Source organism: Terrapene carolina, unplaced genomic scaffold (genome assembly GCF_002925995.2).
Source record: "Terrapene carolina triunguis isolate 2854851 unplaced genomic scaffold, T_m_triunguis-2.0 Scaffold211, whole genome shotgun sequence".
NCBI classification, from domain to species: domain Eukaryota; kingdom Metazoa; phylum Chordata; order Testudines; family Emydidae; genus Terrapene; species Terrapene triunguis.
The window spans coordinates 39,597,084-39,621,329 of NW_020664562.1; the positions used below are offsets into that span (position 1 = coordinate 39,597,084).

At 41.6% G+C, this 24,246-nt stretch overlaps 1 protein-coding gene across 2 annotated transcripts in view; it reads left to right on the forward strand.

The window, feature by feature from the left end:
- The window catches only part of LOC113407385 (KN motif and ankyrin repeat domain-containing protein 4-like), a 52,996-nt gene that overhangs the window by 15,713 nt on the left and 13,037 nt on the right, over positions 1 to 24,246 (forward strand). Inside the window, exons 1-8 of one of the 2 annotated variants that reach the window (XM_026655820.1) lie at positions 3,571 to 3,607; positions 8,662 to 8,742; positions 10,592 to 12,670; positions 13,734 to 13,845; positions 17,136 to 17,366; positions 18,505 to 18,592; positions 20,565 to 20,784; positions 23,704 to 23,846. In XM_026655820.1, coding sequence (XP_026511605.1) covers positions 8,727 to 8,742; positions 10,592 to 12,670; positions 13,734 to 13,845; positions 17,136 to 17,366; positions 18,505 to 18,592; positions 20,565 to 20,784; positions 23,704 to 23,846 — 2,889 coding nt within the window. In that variant the 5' untranslated portion in view covers positions 3,571 to 3,607; positions 8,662 to 8,726. Of the gene's footprint in view, positions 1 to 3,570; positions 3,608 to 8,661; positions 8,743 to 10,591; positions 12,671 to 13,733; positions 13,846 to 17,135; positions 17,367 to 18,504; positions 18,593 to 20,564; positions 20,785 to 23,703; positions 23,847 to 24,246 lie in introns of those variants that run through there. The other variant, XM_026655821.1, reaches the window with a different exon arrangement.

Genomic DNA, 24,246 nt, shown 5'->3' on the forward strand with positions numbered 1-24,246 from the left:
TAGGGGAGTTTTCTCTACTCCTCTCACAGGGCAGTCCCTGACCCTGAAGGAGTTTCGCCGCTCCCGGCAAGCTTCTCCACCAGCACAGAGAATACTAGGGAGACTCACTTCCCCTGCCTTCCTTTACAACTGCCTTGGGCTCCCTATTGCAGGCCTGCCTTGCTTCCTTTAAGGAGGCTCTTGTCTGCCATGAGGTCACCTCAGCTTCCTAGATCCAGCCATACCTCTCTCCTTGAATAAGAGCCAGAGATCTGCTCTCCTTCTCAATCAGACCCCAACTGAGCCAGGTTCAGCCCTGTTAGGTATCTCCGGCCAGGCCAGATAACTTCTGCACGTGCAGCAGATCAGGACTGATTGAACGCAAAAGTTATTAACTCCTCCTTCCTCAGTGTGGGCTTTGCATACCCTATCACAGGATACATGAATACAGCAAACCAGTAGAATCTGACACATCAAACCTGCAGTAATCATTAAATAAGCAAACAGTTAGAAGTTATATTTGAACACCCGACCACATTAATGAACTGTAAAAAAAAAAATACAAGGACTTAACTTTATCACTATGCAACAACATAATGTCATCGTGTGTGCTGATTTAATGATGAAAAGTGTAACAGGTGAAATTTTCAAAGCCATTGAAGTGGCTAGTTTATTTTTAATTAATTGTGCAAACAGTGAACATATCTCACTGCTTGGACAATGCAAATGGACCAGTGAAGTTTCACTTTTGTTTCTGTTTCCAGACAATTTCAGTTGCTGGTTCGCATGCAGAAGTGCAATGTTTGGGTTGCAAATGCTTCAGGGGAATGTTTATTTGCCTTGTTTTCTTAAAACTGTATCCAAAATATATTTTTAACATAATGGAATAATTTAATATAAATATTTGCCCTTAGTTTTTGTAATCTTATTTTTTACAAAACTTAAATTTTCAGCCAAATTTGACCTGACAGCATCTGTAAGATCTGTGTGCAATCACTCTAACCTTCAAAAGTACTATAAATGTTCCATGAATGCCAATAGAATTCAAGGAGTACAATTAGCCCAGTTTTGCTTGGGTAAACTATGACCCAAACATATCTACTTTGCCACTGATAATATCCTGGTCATTTTGTTTGCAATGTTCACTGTTTATTCTATCACTGTCTTTTTAGTTAATTTTGTGGTTATGAAAAGTGCTGGATTGACAGTTCTGGAAAAAGAAGCCCTCTGAATAGGCACAAACCAAGTACAGCATAGTGGGCAGCATTGCAATCTTTCCAACCCTGCCCCAGCAATTCACCTCTAGGGAGGAATACAGTTTCCGCTCTTAAACAATCCTTTGTCTCTCTGCTGAGATGGTCTATTAGCATCAGCTCTAATACCAGTTTGGTGATGTAAATACTTGTGAACAAGGACCTGGATTCAGGCCACAAACTTACTTTACAGAGATCCCTCAGTGTTGATCAGACACTCATAACTTTCAGTCATTTCTGACATGGGATAGATTCAAACCTACCAGTGAAAGGCTCTGTGTTCCATTATCAACCGCCATAGCCAGCACCACCTTCTCTGTTTGCTTAGGGCAAGATCATCATGCAGGGGAACAAGGGAATGTCAGGTGTCCCTAACTCCCTTGTGTGGGCTACACACACTGTGGCTCCCAGCGTGGGCCTGCTACTCCCACTCCCCACACAGGTGGGCAGGTGGAAATCTTAACTCTTCTTGTGCCAGCCAGCACAGCTGAGCCAGGGACGTGATCTGCTTGCATAGACTAGATTTACCTTCTGGAATAAGAGGAACCAGATTATGAACTGAGAATCACAGTTTGTTCCCTGGTGTGTTGGAGGGGCAGTGCAGCTACACACCTCAGCATAGATTGTTAAATCACAATCCAGCCCTTCATTTCTCTGGCACAGTTTTAAATTCTATCTTTGCAGAGCAGGAAGAGTTTTGGCACTTTTGGGAAGTGGATGAATTTCATAAGCTATGCCCGAAGTGTTGTGTAGGGCTTTTGTGATAGGAACCGTGCCCTATCATTGCATGGCACATTAAAAAATGGCAATTTACCATTTAAAAACTACTCGCAAGCTCAATCTCTAATGAAGTTTCAGTTTTCTACAGATCAAAATCTAGAAGACACAATTTTTACTGTGTTAAGGGGCAGCTATTTTCTGGTTTCAGTTCAACAGCTGTGGTAGCCCTGGGCATAAAATATATGAAGCTGAATGACTGCATACTGCAGGGCTTTATGTTAGTTCACAAACTACCATTTACCTATAACTTGAGAAGTGATATTTAACATTGCAAAGATTGGTGAGGAAACAAGCCTTTCACTTGAAATGTTTCCAAATGTACCTCAGAACCTGGAGGTTCATTTGTGCTTGCCTTTTATCTTTGAGACCATTTGATTCCGTCGGTGTTTTATGTTTGTTTGAATTTTATTTTTGCATTGATAAACCCAGTGTAAAATGTTGCATCATTTAGACAAACTGCTTTTTCTCTTGTCGTATTGATCCCTTCCTTTCCTTCCTTTGGTTAGCATAGCACAATGGGAACAGCAATGCTACGAGTTTCCTTTGTTACCACTGTATCCTGCTGCTACTAACAATAAATGCGACAAGAGATGGGTGATCAGAGTTTAAATGTGTCTCCTTTCAATCAGCAGGGCATTCTACAGAGGGCCCTGCTTGTTGTACTAGAAGTCCTCTTTCTGTGCTGCAGTTATCAACTGCTACATGATGACCTGCAATTCATTGAAGTGTAGAATCAATAGAGTGGCATGTTCAGTAATTACAGAAGGTGCTTTGCTGATTTTCTTGTCCTGTTAAATAGATTCGCTGCCTTATCTTCAGCTCCTCAGAACAGCAGATTGATGGGTGTAACTATAGGACTCTGAGCCACAGACAAAACCATGAATTCTTAAGAGGATATTTCTGATATAACTCATTGCACTATGGTAGGACTGAAGCAGAATTAATTATTAATATTGAAACATGTTGCGTTTTCTAATAAAGCTTCTGTCCTTTAATCAAGGGGACTGTTTTTATTTTTTGTTGGGAGAAATGCTGACCAGAATTAATAATGTATTCAAAATTGCTAAGCTGCAGAATGTGAACTGAAGCTCAGAATGAAGGTGTATGTCAGCCAGGAAGAATTTCTTTAATGAGTAACATCAGATGAAATGAGAAATGTGTAGTTAATTATTGACTGACTTTTAAATAATCCTATTTTTGATAAGGCAGATAGGGTCATATGTTGTTCAAAAATTTCCCCAGTAGACTAAACATTTTGCATTTCGTTTTTTATGGGGAGATAATATACACTGTCTACAGAAAAAGTAACTAACTTTAAAGATTGGGGTTTAACTTTCTCCAGAAAGGATGTGTAAGAATTATGTGCTAGCTTGTTATAAAATGAATTCATCTTTTGTTCTGCTCCCTCTGTTTAGTTAAACTAGTATTTGCTTTTTAAGCAAGGTCACTGATCAGCTGACCAACTTCTTTAACAGCTGGAACTCACACATTTGCTGCTCTGAACCTACAAGTATTGACTCGCAGCAGTGAAAAGATACCTTTCTGAATGGGAAAAGCTCTTCCGCTCTGTTTTTTGTAGATGGAAGGATGAGAAGGTAACCTGGCAAGGTGCTTTTTTAATGATACTTTTTCTTTCATAATGAAGTGCTAAATGCAATTGCTGCAATGCAGGAGAAAATGACAGCCAGTGGCAAAAAAATAAATAAATGTTGTGATCTATTTAAATAGTTAATGAGATTGTGTTAATCTGTCATCTACCAGGCATGAATTATCTCTTTGTTTATAGTCACAGGGATAAATGTTTCTCATTTGTAAAACTGGTGGTAGCAGACTCCTTTCCTAGAGTGAATTTCACCTATTGTAATTCAGTTAAAGTTAAAACCTTCAGGAGGATGATCTTAGGTGTTGTTTTTTTATTCTGCTAATGGGGGTCAGAAAATGGAGAGTTAAATCTGACAGTAAAGGATTACTCCTTGAGACTTGGCTTTTTAAAAAGACAATACATTGTCCTTGCAAATGGGGGAACGGAGGGAAGTTGCTGTGTCAAATATTTGACTTTTTTATGTTTATTTCTCTATATGCTCTTGTCTCATAAGAGGTCTTTTTAATGTACATATGAACTCATCCTCCTCAACACTATTCTTTGTAGTAAAACTAAAAATCAAAGATGCTTTATATATGCTGAGATACTCTCTGCCTGGGGATTAAAATTGAGTGTTTTCCATTATTGTATGATATAGGGAAAGTCTGCAAATATTAAAATCCGAGGCAGGGTCAATTTAACAAACGTATACATAATGTGTTTTCTGTCAGTGTATATTAAAGGCTCATAATGACAGTGTTTGATAAGGTATTTACCAAAGGGGAAGAAAACCTTACAGAATCTTTGAAAACTCTTTCATGAGGGGCTAGATGATTTAGAGGAGGAGAACAGGATACAGACCTAGGGCACTAGTTCAAATCTGTCCCAGGTTGGTAGTAACTGAAGGGCTTTACCAATCTGAAGGCTGTTCAGTGGCATATTCCTGCTTCTAGTACACAAGAATCCACTGCAAATTAGCACTAAGTTGCAGTAGGAGACAAGCACTGAGTGGGGGTGAGCTTGTCGCTCACAGTACAAGACAAGGACTGAGTGGGGATGGAGTAAAAACTAGCTTGTCAGTCGCAGAAATGGCTCCTCTAGAGACCTGAGCCAAAGCCCTTTGAAGTCCATGGAATGGGAATCTTTCCATTGATTTCAGTAGGCTATGAATCAGGCCCCAGGTGAAGACTCAAGCACGTTGATGTTGTGGTGCATGAGCTGTCTTAACCAGGAGAGTTCAGGCCTGTCTTTCAGATGCACTAAATTCTCTAAATTTAAAGACTAAGGGGCAGATCCTCCTTTTGCACCAGTGTAAATCAGAAGTAGCTCTTCTGCAGTCAGTGGAGTTATATTAGTAGTGTAAGACAAAGATGAATCAGGAGGACACGTGTGATATGTCTGCAGAATGCGATCCATGGAACTGTGCATAGCTGGGCGGGCTCTTGCAAAGCCTCAGAGCTCCGTCCAGAACACTAATGCACATCTGAAAACTGATCACACCAGCTGGCAGCTTTGTCTCCTCACACTCAGGCTTCCCTGAAGTTATGTATCGGAGCAGGGATCAAAGTGGTATGTGGGAGTCATTTTTCATTCCATAGTCTCCCATCAGAGACAACATTAGGCTGTGGTGAGACCTTGTTGTACTTTATCATCCTGCCTGCTGTTTGGTTCCTTCTTCAGTAAAATTAAATATCTTTTTGGTGTTGTCTTATTTGGTTTATTGTTAAAAACAAAAAATGCAGAATCAAATTTGAGACTGTTTGAAGCTCTTGTGAGAGATGACTGGATAATTTGTCCATGTATTCTGATGAAATTCTTCACTCTGATCTAGTTTTCATGGTAGCTAGTCATGGAAGAATATTGGTTTGGATACTAGGGGTAATAGGACCCATATTTTTGGCAGTTAGCCATCAAAACCATGTACAAACTACACTGGAGGCACTTGAAGTACGTCTAGAAGCTGGTATGGTACATGCAGAAGTCATTTTATGAGGTTATTTTGAAATAGATTAGGCAAAAGAGAAAAGTAATAATATCAATTTTATTACTGGAAAGTTGGAACTAAGCCAAGTCATAAATGAATCAATTAGGTCTAATTATCTAGATATTAAAAACCTCATATTGATTGGATTTTTTTTCTTTGTAAATGACCTAGAAGAGTGAAATAAAACTGGTCAGATTGTGGCTGGAATCCATAATCACTGTGCAACTGACTGTAATTGGAAAAGTAAAATAAAAACATTGGAGAAAGTGATTAATGTTAATTTTGGCACATGCTGTTTATTCATGAGGAAAAGCAGGAGAAACGGTCTTTCATGTACAAAATGGAGTTAGCCTGGGAATATCTTAGGAGTGTATTGGTTGAAATCTACCATAAACGTGGTTTTGACTGGTTCTGCAGGATTAAGATGGGTAAACAAATTACTAGTCTGCCAGGTGTCTGTGTTACTATTCAGTTATAATTGTGTATAAGGTAGTAACCTTGGGATCATATTAATGTTTTCTTTATAGTAATGTCTTTTGGAAGACTCCATCACACTCAGATGCAGAGTCCACACTTGTTTAATGCAGCAATAAGTTTCTTACCAGTTAGTTGTGATTTCATAAAAATATTTTCATAATTTTAAATGGGCAACACAGCACAGTTTAATCTCATTTTCTCTAGTGTCTTTATTTGAAAGCTCTATAATTTAAGCACTCCATTTCAATGTTTTAAAACATACATACCAGCAGCATCTGTCCCATTTTTGGGCAGCTCTTCTAAAAATTAAAACAGAAATAAATTAGGTTAAAATTCAAACCAATCTCACAGGAAGAGAGGCATTTAAGGGATAAAGAATGGAGAATTAAGACAAGCTATGGTTTCAGATGAACATTTTATTTTAAATGAAGACGTGGACAGACATAGGAAGGCTGCAGAGAAGAAGTCTCTTGCACCAACCATGATGAGATTGTGTGGAGGGGCAGAGAAGAGATCAATACTAGATAAGTGGAATGACTGACACAGTGAGGGATAAAAGCCAATAAATGTGGCTGGGGCAAGTCCATGGAGGGTTTTAATACTATGGGCCAAATGCTGAAGTCCTTCCTCAGGCGAAACTGTAAGAGTTAAAAGGTGAGCAAGGGGCTTGGAATGTGGACCAAGAAGAGCAATTTGAATTGGCTCCTGAATGAATGGATAGTCAGCAGAGCTGGCTTGGAATGGGTTTAAGTTGATTGCACTTCTTTGTACTTTTGAGCAGGTGGCAGTGGAATTCTGAGCATGCTGGAGTCCGACACAGAGTAAGGAACTGCTGGAGCTGGAAACATAGAGGGGGAAATGAGGCAGGGCATACCTGGGCAATGGTGCTGAAGAGGGCAGCTGTGGAAATGGAAAACAATCAGGCGGCATCTCCCTCTCCTCACCCACTTCTGCCAATAGGGCTAATGAGATGAGGGCGGTTCTTGACTAGTTATCTGCCCTTCCCCCACACACTTGGTCTAGGGTGTGCATTCAGTGAGTCTCCACCCTCAGCAGCTTCTGAAACTGGACATTATTGAGCAGCTCTTTGCTCTCCCACACAACTTAGTCTGTCTTATGCCAGGGGCTGGGGGAATTTCCCCAGTAGTTCAGCTCTCCAGCGTTGTCTACCTCCTTCCCTTCTGGCTCTTGTGACCTTGCAATTCATGCACCTTTTTTCTGCTCTCTTGAGCACAGGCAAGGGTGAGAGATCAGAGGTTTGGGCACCCTGAGGGACTGCCTGCTGCAGAGAGGTTCGGGAGGGGCCGGCCCGGGGCAGTAGGCTGAAACCAGAGTTTTTCCAACGTTGATCAGAATGAGAGTTGAGGTCAGGGCTCTTCAAGCCTTCAGCCCCATTAGAGACTTGGTGCATTGGGGGCAAGGCTGCACTCTCATAGTTCTAGCATGGTTCCAGCCCTGGGAGCAGCGGAAGGTGGATTTCCAGCCTGCACTGGGCAGGTCCTCCCTGCCTCTCTTTCCAGGGACAAACCCAGATCTTAAAGAAAGTTCTCCCTTTGAGGTTACAAACCCACTTCAAAAAACACGAGGGACCCACAGTCTCCTCCTGTAAGCTGGGAAATCATCCTCCCATTCTGGCCCTGACCTTCTTTTCCTGTCTGGTATATACACTAGTGGGCTTGGTTGCCTGATGAGCTCCAGTTGCCTTGACCTCGTTAGAATCCAGCCACCAGGCATAGAAGAAGTAGGGGCTTCCCATCTGACTTGGCTTGGGTGTCCTCAGTCCCAACATCCACAGTCCTCTTGAGATCCTTGGAGTCCTATACGCCATCACTCAGAATCAGGTGACGATGAGGGGGGAGGGAGTGTTGAAGGACGATGATCATGTTCTAGACAATGACAAGTCTGAGTCGAAGAGACAGACGGAGTTATATGTTCCTGCAAGAAGCACGACTGTGTTTTAGTCATTTAGCTGAAGGGTTATTTTAATATGATCGACCACACACTGAAATAATGGGGTTTGCGTTAAAGATATTTAGTAGCAGTTTTGAATCTTTGGCTGCTTTAAGCAAAGAAATGCCAAACAAGCCACCACTCTATGTAGCTGTATATACCCCTGGCTCTTTTCACCAGGAGATGAAATATCACACAGTATATAAATTACAGACTATATCTCATAGTAATCAATGTATTTTGGCTAAAGAGTTCATATACCATCTATTACAGATCTCAGGCTAACAGCTAATTAAAGCAGCATCTCATTGTGATGTGTCTAGGAAGCAGGAATTGTTACCACTAGAAGAGAAAATATTGATTTAAATATTATTGAAAATGTTTTCTGTACACCATCTGGCTACAGAATACTTCAAGTAAGAGGCAAGGTACTGCAACAACAGTAACTAACGTCAACTGTACTCCCGGAAGGTCCTGACTTTTGTTGTACCAAAAAGTTTTTTAAAAAATCACATTGTTCAGCAGTGGCCATTCTGGCTAACTTTGGAGTTTCTTACAGCTAGATGGAAGACCTTACACATGGATGGGGTGTGGTGTATTTGGGCTTTGAAATAAACACTGAGACTTTGTCTAAATGTCCTTTTAATTTTTTTTAGGTGCACAAAGTCTTATTGACTCGTTGGATGATGTTTAACTGACAGCCTGGACCACATTCCACATTATGGAGAAAGCAGATGGTATGGAGGTTGTGTTTTTACTTAAACACTGTTGAATGGAACTCTTTTATCATTTAAAAAATATTAAACCAAGGTATTTTGTTTATACAGTAAATAATTCATGCTCTTCTAACTGTATGGAGACATGTTTTCCAACAATGAAAATATGCAAGGTTTGTGCATCGTTCAAGACACACACGATGCACTCTTGTTTTGCTCTGATTTGTGATTATTGTAGCAGAGAATAAGTATGATAGTTCTATTGTTTACAGTGGAGTTTCAAGCACTGTGTATGGTGCTTTCAGATAAGATCATAAAGACAAAGGTCTTGTGTGTTCTGTATGGACATTAATGATCCCCTTCTACCTTTCAAAAGAGAAGTAGGGCTTTGCCTTGGTGTCACTTTACACAAAATTTTCCTTCCTCATTCCACTATTTCCAGTGTGCTGGCTCCCTCCCCAGAGGTGGCTGCATTTCAGTGGTGCTGTTTGCAGGGCTGGCGCGACCCATTAGGCGACCTAGGCGGTCGCCTAGGGCACTACAATTTGGGGGACGGCGACCGCGGCGGTATTTCGGTGGTGGGACCTTCCGCCGCCTCTGTGGGGGGCAGCATTTCGGGGTGGGACCTTCCGCCGCCTAGGGCGGCAGAAAAGCTGGAGGCACTCCTGGCTGTTTGTATAAAGGGCTTGGGAAACCTTTGAGATGAAAGGGTCTATATCTATGCCAAATTCTCATCAGCCCCTGCAAGACTGCTTCACAAGGGCAGTGGCAAAGGGAAGAATGCTCAAACATTTTCAGTCTTGGGTAACTACAGTTAGGCACCGATACCCATATTTAAATCAATGGCCTGATTTTCAGAGATTCTTAGCAGTCCTAACTCACCACAACTTCATGGGTTCACATTTGAAAATCAGGACACTTATTTTGTTTCCTGAATTTGGATTTAGGTGCTTAACTTTAACCGCACTAGTTTGAAAATTTGGGCCTATGAATTTTGCGGGCTGTGGATTTTATTATTAGTTCTATCCATTCTATCAACTTGCCAAGCACCCTGCCTTTTAGAGGTATTCTTTGTTTTCAAAGGACAACTAGGGTGACAATGTTTGTCCATAGGGCCAACCAATGTCTCTTTGCCTGACTTGCAAAAAGCCCCAAATGTAATTGTCATGGATAGTTTCTATCGTCTGGTTTGTAGCTGGATTTCTTATACACTAGAATTAGGATTTATTATACATCAGCAGCTTTTTAATACTTAGACAAATTTGTAGCTCAGCCTACCAAACCTGCTATTTACATAATTGCCAATTAAAATAATGATTTAGCAAATTCCAGTGCAACAATTACATGAGTCAGCTCCAGAAAACAAGATTATACATTTGCACGTGTTGCTCTGTGGCTATATCTCTAATCAGACTCGACATTAGCATTACAAATGACAAACTACAAACCATTCCTTCTCCCCTTTCCTGGTAGATGCAGGCTAACTGCATAATGATTTAGGAAGGCAGCCGGCTGGCATTTCAGCATTTTGTGCATACTGATGAGATCCCTGATTCTCAGCTGTGCTGCAGCTGCCTTTTGGCTCCTTCAGGCTATTGGTAGTTGCTGAAAATTAGAACAGCCTTCAGACTGCTCTAACTTACCCCAGAGGACTGGATCAATGCACAGCCAGCCCTCCCTGTCCACACACTCCATGCTGTCTCCTCAGCCACAGCCAAGGATTGGGTCTGAGGAGCGGAAGATGAATGGGAGAGGTATAAAGCTGAGACAAAATAAATCATTGCTGACCTCTTTTTTTCTGCTGCAAACTTGGTTAGATTTTTTTTTAATTAATTTATTTTTTAAATTTTAATGTCTCATTTTATTTCAGCTGGCAATCAGCCATCAAAACCCACTGAGGATAAAGATCAACCCAGAAGTCTCCCTTATTCTGTTGAAACACCATATGGCTTCCATTTAGACCTGGACTTTCTGAAATACGTGGATGACATTGAAAAAGGAAATACCATTAAAAGGGTTCACATTCACAGGAAGGCCAAACAGCCAAAGTTCAGCACACTGCCTCGGAATTTCAGCCTGCCTGAGAATAGATCCCGTGCATACGCTTCCTCCCCCAATAAGAGCTGGACTGCAACCTGTTCATTTGCACAGAGGAAGGCATCACTAGGGGCAGAAGAAACCACCTGTCTTATCACATCGTATGACTCACCACAATCTTTAACTGCAGAGGAGCCAAGTTACAGAAAAAAGGCCCTTTTAGCAGAAACAATCAGACAAGCAGAGGTCATCCACCATGAAGAAGAGCCTGGCAGCTGTAGAGGGAGGCCACAGCTGTTAAGGGCTTCCAGCATGCCAGCCAAACTTCTACCAAGTAAAAGTTCAGAAGAGGAAAGTCAGTGCTCCAAGCCTTCTCAGCCCTCTGCACTGTCTCAGCCTTGTGATGGAAAGAGCTTCACAGAAATTCCCTTTAGCCCTGCAAAGGAGTTACTGGATTCACACTATTCTGATCGTGTCACATTACATTTCCCCAAAGAGCCAAGGAATGTGCAAGAGCAAATCAAAGTGGTGTTCCAGAAAAATGAGCAGCCTGAGGGACAACAGGTGAAAGCCATCCCCGAGCTGGATCCCCAACCCTTCGAGTTTCCGAGGGAGAGAATGCAAATCCAATCTCCACATCAAAGCCAGCATTTCATAGCTCAAGAGCTGCTCCTGGTTACAGAGAGTGGAGGAGAGGAATGCTACGCACCAGAGACAAATAAATGTCCTGAATTAGTCAAGGATGAATCAATCTCATCAAATGCCCCCAAGTTTATGCATGAAAATGAGAACCGTGAAGAAATAGAATTAAACATAAGTGAGATCATGCCATGTGCACCAGAGAAGACTGAAGTTAGAAGCGTTTGGGCTAGAGCAAATGAGGAAAACGTAGATCTTGAACCTTTGCTTTGTGACACAGTAGAACCCAGCAGGATCACAGCACTGAAACAACAGATCACTGTTCTGGAGGAGCAACTAAATAGCAAAATAGAGGAACTTGAGCAGATCAAAGTAGTGCTGAAGCAGCAGGATAGTGAGATCAAAGCAAAGGAGAGAAGCATTAAAATACTGGCAAGCTCCAAAGCTCAACTGGAAGAGAAACTTTGTCAGGAAAACACCAAAGAAACTGAACCGTCCAAGCAGGATGGAAATGTCCTGCAATACCATGATGCTGCAGTGAACACTGAACTTATGCAAGCAAACACGTTTAAGGAGGCCTATGACAAGGGTGTCAATGTTAATATTCCAGTCGCTACAGAATCTGTAGGATGTGGTACCTATGGAGTGGACAATGTGAACTTGCAGGCTAAGGAGTTAAGAAGAATGCCTGTTCATACGGATCAGGGGTTGGCAGATGTTGACACTCGTGTCAGAGAGGAAGGGGCTGCATCTCTTGCCAAACAGAAAGGAACTGGAATTGACACTGAGCCTCCTGTCTTTACACCACGCTTCACTGAGCTGAAGATAGATGAACAGATCAATGATGACTGTCAACATCAAAGAAACAGCTATGACAGACAGTCTTGTGCTGCTAGCTCTCTGATTGGAGAAAGCTGTTCAAGAACAGGAAGAGCTGACTCGAATGGAAATAAACCAGGTGGAAATAAACCAGTTTTTGCCGGGGATGTAAAGCAAGATCTGATTGAGGAGGAAAAGCATACAGAACAACAAGATTCCTCTGCAGATGACCCCATAGGCCAATATGTTAAAAAAATCCAGGAGCTTTTGCAAGAGCAGTGGATGTGCTTGGAGCATGGCTATCCAGAGTTAGCAAGCGCTATTAAACACCCTGCATCGAAGCTTAGTTCCATCCAGAATCAGATAGTTAATTCCTTAAACTTGCTGTTATCTGCCTATTCTACCCAAGCACCATCAGATAAGGAGAACTCGAACACGCAGTATCAACAATTGGGTAAATAACATCGGCACAGGTCTAAACGCATCCGGGCCGATTCTCCTCTCACTTGCACCAGCATCAATTAGCAGTAACTCCGTTGAAGTCAATGGTTTTACATCAATGTAGAGCCAGTGTCAGTGAGAACAGAAACAGGCTCTTTGTGTTTCCTTAAGTATAGATGAGAGAGGTAATCTTTTAGCATGGTGTAAAACTTGACGTTTTACTTGAAGTTTTACACACAATCTGAACTTTTCAAAGTTCCCTTATGCTATTGAGAGGGACTGGTCCGTCAGGTAGAGTTGCTCATCGCTTTTCTTAATTGGGTTTTATGATTCTTCACTTCATTAGTGATCACAGGGCCAGATCCTCATCTGGTGTAAATCAGCATTAACTTCAGTGGAGCTAAGCCAGTTCACACCAGGATGTGGACCATGGTATTTAAAAAGACCTGTGCCCTTTAAGATAAATAACTAATAAATATTCCATGTGAAATTAGATTTTATTCTTTTGTGGCCTGATCCTCATTTACATTGTCTCCTCTACACTGCCAGAGGGGGGTATTAGTGTAATTAAATCTAAGGCCTCTAGTTTCAAGCAATATAACATGAAAGGATGTGAATTCAGGTGCAGTAATTCATTTCTATAGTGTTATATAGAAGGCTGACACTAAGAGTGTAACCAAGGACCCTATGCATGAATTTCAATGACAACATCAATATCCAAAGTGCAAAAAGACCTAATTAAGGAGTTGTAGTAGAACATTATTATACCAGTAAAGCCTACTTATATTAGGACAAGATGCAGATACTTACCAGTCATTTATAGATGTGTGTCAGATCTCCATCCTTGTTTTAATGGTGGCAGCCCAGATTTAGACTATATACAGCTGCCTCTGCAGTTCTGTAAGGTATATAAGGTCCTTCATAAGGTAACATGTAACATAAACCCAAGATACCTAGATAAGTGTGACATAATTGTGCTTATGCTCTGTAGTTTGTTCCAGGCATACAATAAAGTTGAGACTAACAATTATGACAACATAGATACTTTCTTAATCTCTGATTTTGTATTTTGCTAGAAATCTCTCCAACCACAAGTCTTAAATCAATCATGAAAAAGAAAGGTTATGGTTTCCATGCAGGAGGTAATGGGACCAAAAAGAATCTTCAGTTTGTTGGGGTAAATGGTGGGTAAGCATCAGTTAAGAAGATAAAACTGCCTTTTCACATACAATATTATCCTCATCTGTCTCTCTCAGGAAATATGATTTCCCCCTCCCCACAAATCTTTAATTAAAAGGCCATTTGCAATGTCATCTCTTTTATCCCTTCTTCAATCTAATATCAATAACTTTGCAGTAAAACCAGATGGGAAAGACTGGGACGTCGGCACTTTACAGCAATAATGAATGGTACTGGATTGACATCCTTGAAGACTGAATTCCTTTGCACACAGGTCATTTAGGGCTTGATCCAAAACCTCAAAGTCATTGGGAATCTTTCCATTAACTTCAATGGACCTTGCATCAAGTCTGTACTGCACAGGCAGCCACACCCTGCCATCAAAAGTGCCTCAGTATTGGCCTAAAAGAAGTTCTATCTATGCCTATTCAGTCCTTGGTCTCTCTATAACGACAGCCAACAAAAGTGCCAGTCAGTGCTGTGATAGGAGTGGGGATTATGTGGACACTTGTTCACTAAGAACTGAACGGAGACCAATACATGTAATATATATTCATTATCATCAACTTGGAAACTCAGAGTCTGATCCAATTCCTGCTCAAGTAAATGGAAGTTCTTCAATTGATTGCAGTGGGAGATGGATGAGGGTCTACACTAGCAGATGAGTCAGGTACTGAAAGGAAGGATGGTCCAGTTGTTGAGGCATTCACCTGGGTCCTGGGGGATCCAGGTTTAATTCTCTGCACTGTCTTAGGTTTCCTTTGTGACCTTGGGCAAGTCACTTAGTCTCTCTCTGCCTCAGTTCTGCAACTGCAAAATGGGGATAGTACTCCCCTACCTCACAGGGATATTGTGAGGCTAACTACATTAAAAGAGTCTGAGGCATTCTGATACTACGTTGGCGGGGGGCCCGTAAGTATATAAGATAGATAGAAATTGCAATATGGAATTTTTCACAGTTACATCTAATCTAATTTGCACTGAGCAAAATCCATGACCATCATAAGAGTTAAGCATTCGTGAACTCAGCTGAATTTCTTGTGGACCAAAGTCCATACCGCTCAAGCTGGTATGAATTAACATCTTTGTTGAGAGTCTCAGCAGAGAGGCCAAGGATTGAATTGAGACAAAATGGCATTTTACCCTAGAAATGGTCTTTCTGGGCAAGGTCTGAGGCACATTGTTTGGGCAGCACGATGGAATCTTACCCCTTTGCCCCCTGTTCTGCTGATTAATTGACATCTGTTTCCAGTGTCGACACTCTGGGAGCTTTCAGGAGCACTTAAAAAGAAAGTATAAGTAAGCACTCCTTTCTAAGTGAATAAAATTAATGTAGGTTGCATTTGGGCTTGCTCTAGAAGAGATATAAATTTGCCTGCATGCAAATTGACACCTTACTGGGATCAATTAAAGATCAGTTATGGGGGAAAGTTGCTGCTTAAACAGACAATCATCAAAAGCCATGCTCTTAAAGATTTAAATCATGAAGTTATATATTTGATACATGAATGTGTACCGTTATGAATCCTTATCTAATAGCAGTGTTATCTCATGAGCCTTATAAGCAGAGGTGAAAGTAAGCCAGTACACCCCGGTACGGCGTACCGGCAAGAGCCGGTTTGCCGAACCAGGGCGGCCCGGCTTCCCCGGGGGCAATTTAAAGGGCCTGGGGCTCTCAGCAGGGGCAGGAGCCCCAGGCCCTTTAAATTGCCACCAGAGCCCCACTGCTGGAACCCTGGGGTAGGGCTGCGGGGCTCTGGGGGCTATTTAAAAAGTCCGGGGCTCCCGCTGCTTCTACTGCCCCAGCCCTTTAAATAGCCACCGGAGCCCCACCGCCACTCCGGCCATGGGGTAGGGCTCCTGGGGTAGGGCTCCGGCGGCTATTTAAAGGGCTGGGGCGGTAGAAGCAGGGGAGCTCTGGGCCCTTTAAATAGCCCTCGGACCCCAGGGGTTGGGGGGGGGGGGAGGCTCCAGCTGCCTCTGCCACCCTGGTCCTTTAAATAGACGCGGGAGCCCCGCCGGAGCCCCGGGCTGCTGCTGCTATCCCTGTGAAGGGGGGGGAGGGCACTTACCTTACAGGGTGGGCTGGGGCTGGCTCTGACTCCCTCAGCCACGCCTCTTCCTCCCTAGGCCCCACCCCTTCCAGGGGCCAGAGCTGGCCCCAGCGTACCGGTAAGTCACTGGACCTACTTTCACCCCTGCTTATAAGTGAAAAGCGGAATGAAACTACGAAGAGAAAGTGTTCTTTTCAGATATGTGCTGAAGTCTACCAACGGTTCTTAATATTGCTTCAGGTTTTTTGCTTCAAACAGCAGACATAATTGGATAATTTGTCCAAATGAACTGCAAATGGAATATACTATAATTAAAAGTGTCCCATACATTAATAATGTCATCGTGGGCCAAGTTTTCAAAAATAGCTTGTTAAGTTGCACCCACAAAATATGTATATGTGTACAAACCAAGGAGTTCTAATTCACGTCTTGCCCATGAATAGATGCCTATTTGTGTGTGAGTGATAGTTGAGTATTATAATTATTTAAAAAAATGGATCACCCAAGGAACAGTTACAAAATGCCAATAGAAGTGACTCAGTTGAAGAATTCTTCAGCTGATTTTTATTTATGCTGAAAGATTTATATTTTCCCCTCAATGGGCATGGACTTATGCATTATGAAATTGATCCTGGGTTTCTCTCCCTGTACTTATATGTGCTGTTGTTTACCCCAGAAGTCACTGCAGTTCAGTGACTGAGATTCCGATAGCCTTGCTCATGCTGACTAATACCTATTTCACAAGTAGTCATAAAAATCAACGGAACTACTTGTGGAGGAAGGTGGCACTCAATATAAGCAAAGATATCAGAATCTGAGCTTCAGTCTGTGAAACATTTTGGGATCCTTTGGAGTAAAAGGCACCATATACATGTAACATATTAACACCACTGCTCTTAAACTAGCCAGGGGGAATTCTCTATAGAGTGACATTCCCTATCCCTAATTTTAGCAGCAAATTGCTTCAATAGCAATCCCGTTGGCCTGGGAAGCAAGACGACTAGAAATTGAACCCAGAGTTCCTGTGTAGTAGATTTGAACCTCAAAGTTGGGGTCTGGATCTAGGGTTTTGGTTTGGTGCCAATCTTTTATATTGACATATTTTTACTGTGTCTAACATGCATGTCACTATGAGCCTCATCCAAGCCCATTGGAGTCATTGGGTGTCTTCAATGGGTATTGGCACAGGCCCTATAGTTGCTGAGGGGGAAGGAAAAGTGAATAATATCTGGTGTCCTCAATTAGTTACGAAACAACGTCAAGTGAAGACACTAGCTGTGAAGACAGCTCATCGGAAGGAAATTCTGACAGCGAGATGGAGAGGAAGTATGACACTTTAGAGCACAGACAGGTGAAAGCTGCCCGTGAAAACAAACATGCCTCATCTGGAGTCTCCCAGTGCACTAGACATGAAGACAATGAGCCACAGGAACTGGAAGAAATAACAATGGCTAGCATTCAACCCAAGACTGACAGGTAATCAGATAAACAGACTAATGCAACATATTAGTGATGTTGACTAATGAACAATAGCAAATTGTGATTTTTGGTTCCAAGTTTCAGTGGAAGACTGCAGCCACTTTGTTAGCAGCAAAGTTTGTCAGAGGGTGGTGATGGTCGGCAGGAGAGAGATCACTTGATCATTACCTTTAGGTTCACTCCCTCTGGGGCACCTGGCATTGGCCACTGTCGGTAGACAGGATACTGGGCTGGATGGACCTTTGGTCTGACCCAGTATGGCCATTCTTATGTTCTTATGACTGATTCTGAGTCATGCAGTACCTGTGTGGCTAGGTTATCATAATGATGCAGATACAGTAGGATAATATTGCTGGACCCATGGCTTTGTCTTAAGTTCTCATTTCATTAAACTTTTTAGAGAGATCTGTGCTTTTCATGGGGAAATAATTCAAACTAAAATTACTAAAACAGGGCTTTCAGTCCTTATATTTTTCTCTGCACAAAGCATGTTACAATAGCGCATTTGCCATATATGCCAATTTTCAAACCACATGCCTAGACATTAGAATATTCATATTGTGAAAATCAGTATATCAATGGGAATTTCTGTACCATACTCTGCTCTTTGTGTTTCATAAGGGGTTTGGGGCTAGAGCTATCCACGCATCATCACAACCTGTCATGTTGTACTGGTTTAGGGCCAGATGCAATGTCAATTGAAGTCAATGGAAAAACTCCCATTGACTTATGTGAGCACTTGATCCGGCTTTAAACAGATACATATTTTCTTCAGGTTAGTACAGAATCCAAAGTTTCTCATCTTCTAATTTTGTCCTAACAGACATTTAATTGTTACTATAGTGGATTTCCTGGAAGATCCAGGAATAAAATTGCTTTTGCATGAATTTTTGTGAAAGTGGTGATTTGTAAATATAAAAGACATTTGGTTGCCTATGTAACATGTACAATCTATGAACACTTATGCATATGCTTAACTTTATGCCCACAATCCTATCAAAGTTAATGGAACAATATGCATAACTGTTTGTTTGCAGCATTGGGGCCTAAAGGTACACCCTGCAAGTTATCTTCCCAGTTCAGAGTGCACTAGTTCTCTCTTACAATGGATTTATAAGAGTGTTTTCCTTTTTAGATGCAAACCCTCAGAAGATTTCCTTGATGGCTGCCTGTTATTGAGCAAACACCTTTCCGAAATAAGGACCTCCAATGACAAACATTTGGTACTGGTATTTTTCAGTTGAATTTAAAATGCAACCCCCCTGTCTGTGCTACATTTAACCATTTAGAGTTTAGACCATCCAGACAATGCTTTGCAGAATTATTGTAGCAAACCATGGGCAGCTTTATAAGGAGAGGTGGGTCAAGGTAACTTCTGTTGTCCAGTTTTGGTTTTGAAAGTGAAAACCAGCCCAAGATTTGGTTTTAGATTCATGACCTACAGAAAAAGGGAGAAAACTTTCCAAGCTTCCTCTATTCAATTGGGCCAGACTAAAACTGACATAAAAATTCCTTTCCCCCTTTAAATAATCTTTCCCTGCTTCTAGACTGCAAGGGGAATAAAATAACAAAAACTATGCAAAAACTCCATCCTGCATATTAAACACATGCTGGATCATGCAGCAAAGCAGTCTTCAACATTGCCAAAATACATATGGCAACTACATTTCTCCAACCTATGCCAGGGCATAGGCTGAAGCAGTGCAGGGCATAGAACCAGGAGTTGTAACAGGCTTCCAGCATTCCCCCCCAGTACACACACATTCTGCTGCATCAAGCAGATCTCAGTGCAAGAGAATCTGGTACTAACTTTAACAAGCAGAGCACCTGAGAAGGGGAAAAATTTGCCCAGCATCTCCTCCTCTTTCCGTAGCCAAGCAACTGAGGGTATGGCAAAGGCAGGGCCCTAGATCTCCAGGTGGGTGGGTGGGTGAGAAGACACACATATCCCTTGCAAAAATGTGACTACATAGTCTGTAACGAGAGCCTCAGAGAGACAGCAAATTGACTAATTGATTGTGGGCTGGTCAGGAGAAAGACAATGATGCTTCATTAGCTTTTGCTTATTAGTAATTTTTTAAGAGTAGAACAGAGAAAAGCTCTACAGGAGCGTGCCTAATGGGAACACTGAGTGCTGAATCCTTTTTGCATACAAAGGCTGAATCACTTAGAGGAGAAACATGTAGCGCTAAAGAATTTCTTCACCTACTCTAGCTGCTGTTTGATTGTTCTACACACACATAGGTGAGGCCAGTATTTTGCCCCATCCTATGTTCTGCACAGGTCAGTAAGGCTTCCCCTTGCTGCCCTATGCCAACGCATTGCAGGTAGCCTCCACAGAGCCCATCCCACACCGGTGGGCAGGCAGCGGTTGGGGAATGTGCAGAACCTTGGGACAGCCCCCTCCCCCCAATCGTGATGGACCGCACAGCTGCACCAGATGGAGGAGACACACACAGTGCTAGGTATAGGACTTCTGCACAGTACATTCCACCCTGGAGACGGTGGGATCCAGGAGTCAGATTGTGGCTGAATCACAATTTACTTCCCAGGCAGCCTGGGCTAGTTGAGTTATGCACTTCCCCCTACGTGAGGCAAATAGAGAAGCTACAGTTTAGACCTGGATTTATAGAGTACTTGGGATAAAATTTGTATTATTATTATTATTATTATTATTTTATTGGAGGGAGGTAAAGAGAAGTTGGTAAAATGTTTTAATAAAGCTGTTAGATTGATGACATCATATAAAAATAACACAGTTGTTCTAGTTGGCCCATAAAACAGGATATAGGAGATGAGCTCAGATTTATTTGTATCCACTAATGTATCAATAAATATGAATGCTGCTTGAATTAAAGTCTAGTGATAACTTGCCCATGAGAAAATTTTTCCATGTATTCCTATATAGAACTAGTCACTTTAGTTCCCTTAGGGTGGCCATTTTTCAATTAAAAACAAACTAACAAAAGCCAGTGAGAAACTACCTCTGTTTTTAAAGATTTTTTTGTATTGTCTTTGCTAAAACAAACCACCCTTTTGCACTGCCAATAAGTGTGAAGTTTTCTTTGCCAGCCACAAAGTGAAAACCCCAGCCAGGGACCAACCCTAGGGTAGAGCAATAGCGAAGGGAACTGGCATCATTACTTTTTGAAAAAGTAAGGTCCTGAAAGTGACTGTGAAATGTTGGTGTTTTAGAGACACATCTTAAACACGGTCTGCCAAGAGTGGTTCCGAGTCTCTACTAGGAAATCCTCCAGCCCTGAGGTTGTTGCAGCTTATCTCAAAGAATTCAAAGCAATTCATCCCCAGCTACTGAAGATGATCATAAACTTGGCGGATGGAAATGGGAATACAGCTCTTCATTACAGTGTTTCCCATTCCAACTTTCTGATTGTGAAGCTTCTACTAGATACAGGTGGGAACTAATGCTTTGTTGTTGTTTTTGTCTGGGGTGGGAGGGAAAAGTTGGTACTTGCCAATTATTTCATATAATCACATTTAATGTCTTTTTCAGATTTAAAAATCTGGTCACCATTTAAGGGCCCAATCCTGGAAAATTTACTACCCAGCATGTGGCTGATCGAGCAACATTGGAGTCAGGGGTAGTCTTTCCATTGGCTTCAGTAGGAGTTGGATTGGGCCCCTAGATTTTTAAAGATATTTAGATGCCTGAAGATGCAGATAGACATCTAGTGGGATTTCAACGGAATTAAGTGCCTAGGTGCTTTTGAAAATCCCACTGGGGGGGGGGGGGATCTTCAGGCACCTAAATACATTTAAATATTTGGCCCTTAGTGCTTACTTCAGTGGGACTAATCACAGGAGTAAGCATTGTGCTCCGCAGTTCATGTTTGCAAGATCAGACCCTTTGATTGTAATAGTGATCTCTAGCTCAGCAGCAAGAACCGCATTCTAATCTATTGAACTTTTAGCTCCTACTGTAAAGAATTAAACTTCCAGCTGAGATTTTATCAGAGAAAATGCAGGCACTTTCCAGACAGAATAATGAAGCTTTTTGCCTTTCTTGGTTGGCAAGACAATCTGTTAAATGTTAGGAAAATGGCATATTATCATACACATCTATAAACCCATTGTTTAACAGACTTCCAAGCAACCCCAGAATATGGAGAGAAGTTTGTTCTGCTCTTTTAGAAAATACCCCAGGGCGACTAAGCTCAAAGGGGAATATTTAAATGTTTAGGCACAGTAAATAAGAAGGCTGAGAGTATAACAGCACACACTGGAACAGTAGGATTGATGCATTTCTAAATAGAATTAGCCTATTTGCTGTGTATAAAATGAACGGAGACTTGTCAAGTGCATAAAAGTGTCAGAATTAGAATAGTCCAAATTGCATGCTGCATCTCTATTTAGATCAGCTACTGAAACATATTTACTATGAATGTTCATTCACATTTTGAAACAAATTTATCTTGAATGTGTTCACACCCCAGGCTGCCAAAGTAGGGTGACTAGTTAGCAAGTGTGAAAAATTGGGACAGCTAGTGAGGGTGATGATAAGGTCCTACGGGTGTGGGTAATAGGGTCCTGTATGAAACAAAGCCCCTAATATTGGGACATCTGGTCACCCTATGCCAAAGTGATGTGAAGGAGCCAGTGTAACTCAGAATCAGACCCCAAATCTGCTTAGTTTACAGATCAAAAGAAGATTTTTCCAACCGCTTGCGCTTGCAAGTTCAGCCTAAAACATCATATTAAAAGCAAGCCGTGTTCTTTCAGGTCAGCACTTCATCACTAACAATCTAGATTCATTGCTGGCAAGTTACCTGAGATTGTGCAAGCAAAGAGGGTCAGAATCCAGCTTGTTGTTCCATAGCTAGATCAGCTCTGTAATGCTAACATTAGTAAAACTTGGTTATAGTAGCAACCTAAGAAGATCAGATTTAGGATGCACATTGGGTGAAATTCACTTCTCTACTTAAGCCCTATTCTGAGAACTTAAACGAGTGGTTCATAGGTCTGGAACTGGCCCTCTGCACTGGGGCAAATGTCACCCATACAAAGCAATGATGGCAGTGGCAGAGTGCCATTTTGTTCAGAATAACCTTGATGATCATAACCCAACTTAGAAACAAAATTCCAAGTAGCTCGGAGCAATGCATAACATCCAGCGACTCTGTACTTACAGCCAACTTACTCAGTCTTCAAGTCATTTGGGCTCAGATCCTCAAAGGTAATTAGGTGCTTAACTCCCATTGAAATCAATAGGATTTTTGCCATTTTTTTCACTGGGAGCAGGAGCAGTTCCTAAGTCACTCACAGACTTGCCTCAAAACACAACTCCTCTGTTAGGCTACTGATCAAGCCATTGGTCATTCCTGCCTGAATAAGAACTACTGCATCCATCTCTTAAATGCTAGCTACAAGTAATACATCTTTTCATATTTGATACTCTGCTTCTCTTTTTTATTTCTGTTTTGCTCAGTTTGCTTGTCCATGTTATCTACTGACTTTTCCCCCACCTCTGCACTCTATTTTTTTCCCTTCCACACGTGATAGTGTGGGTCTCTCTCCTTTTCAAGTCTACAGTCATTTTTCTTCTCTACAGATCTTCTCAGGGCCTAGTTCTGCTCTCAGTGGAGACAGTAGAAAAGCTCCCATTAATTTCATCGGGAAAATGATTGATCTCCAAGTTGCTATATTTTCCTTTTCTATTTTTTCTGCTTTTCTTTTACTTCTCTCACTTCTATTTTGATGGTCACATTTTCTATAATTGCTATAATTACGTTCTCTCTCTACTCAGCTTGTCTCCTCCTAATTCACTTGTTTCGCTGCTCTGCAATACCCCACTTGATTATTTCTTCTCTTCCAGTGTTTCTCTTACTACTCTTTTATCTCTACTTTCAGTTTCTCCACCATTTTGGGTTCCTTCTCTCTTTCCTTCAAATTCTTCCTCTCTTTCCTCCCTTTTTTCTGACCAGCTGATGTTTAGCATTTTCTCTGTGATCCACATAGTTTCCACAGCTGATCCTTAGTGCACTTTTTGCCTGACTTGCATGCACCTGAAAGTGATTGCCACTGAACTCAGGGCAAAAATCAGTATCTCAAATCGTGAGCATCAACCACTGGCTTTGCTATAGCTTCAACTTTCTAGGCCTCTCACTTTCAGATCTCAATATTAATGTGAGATCAGTTTTAAAAAAAATGTTAAAAAGAGCAGATTCCTGTGATGATGCAACTGGCCATAAATGGCCTACAATTTCCTCACAGGTATCCATTATCCATGTGTAAATAGTGTAGTGTGTTTTGGCTATGTCACTCAACCCTGCACTATCTGTAGATTTTCAGGACTCTTTTCCCCCCTCATCTTTAGGTGTTTGTGATGTGGACCATCAAAATAAAGCTGGATATACTGCAGTGATGATCACACCACTGGCATCAGCAGAAAGTGATGAAGACATGGAGGTGGTCTTAAAGCTGTTGAAAGAAGGGAACGTAAACATACGGGCAAGTCAGGTACATAACAATCATCAACAGTCCCTGTTTGTTTGTACAAGTGAACATAGACTTGAAAAGATAATGGAGCAAATAATTAAACAATCAATTTGCAAAGAGCTAGAAGATAAGAAGGTGATAAGTAAGAGTCAGCATGGATTTATCAAGAACAAATTGTGTCAAACCAACCTAATAGCTTTCTTTGACAGGGTAACAAGCCTTGTGGATAGGGGGGAACTGGTAGATATGGTGTATCTTGACTTTAGTAAGGCTTTTGATGCTGTCTTGCATGACCTTCTCATAAACAAACTAGGGAAATACAACCCAGACAGAGCTACTATACAGTGGGTGCATAACTGGCTGGAAAAAACCATTCCCAGAAAGTAGTTATCAGTGATTCACAGTCAAGCTGGAAGGACAT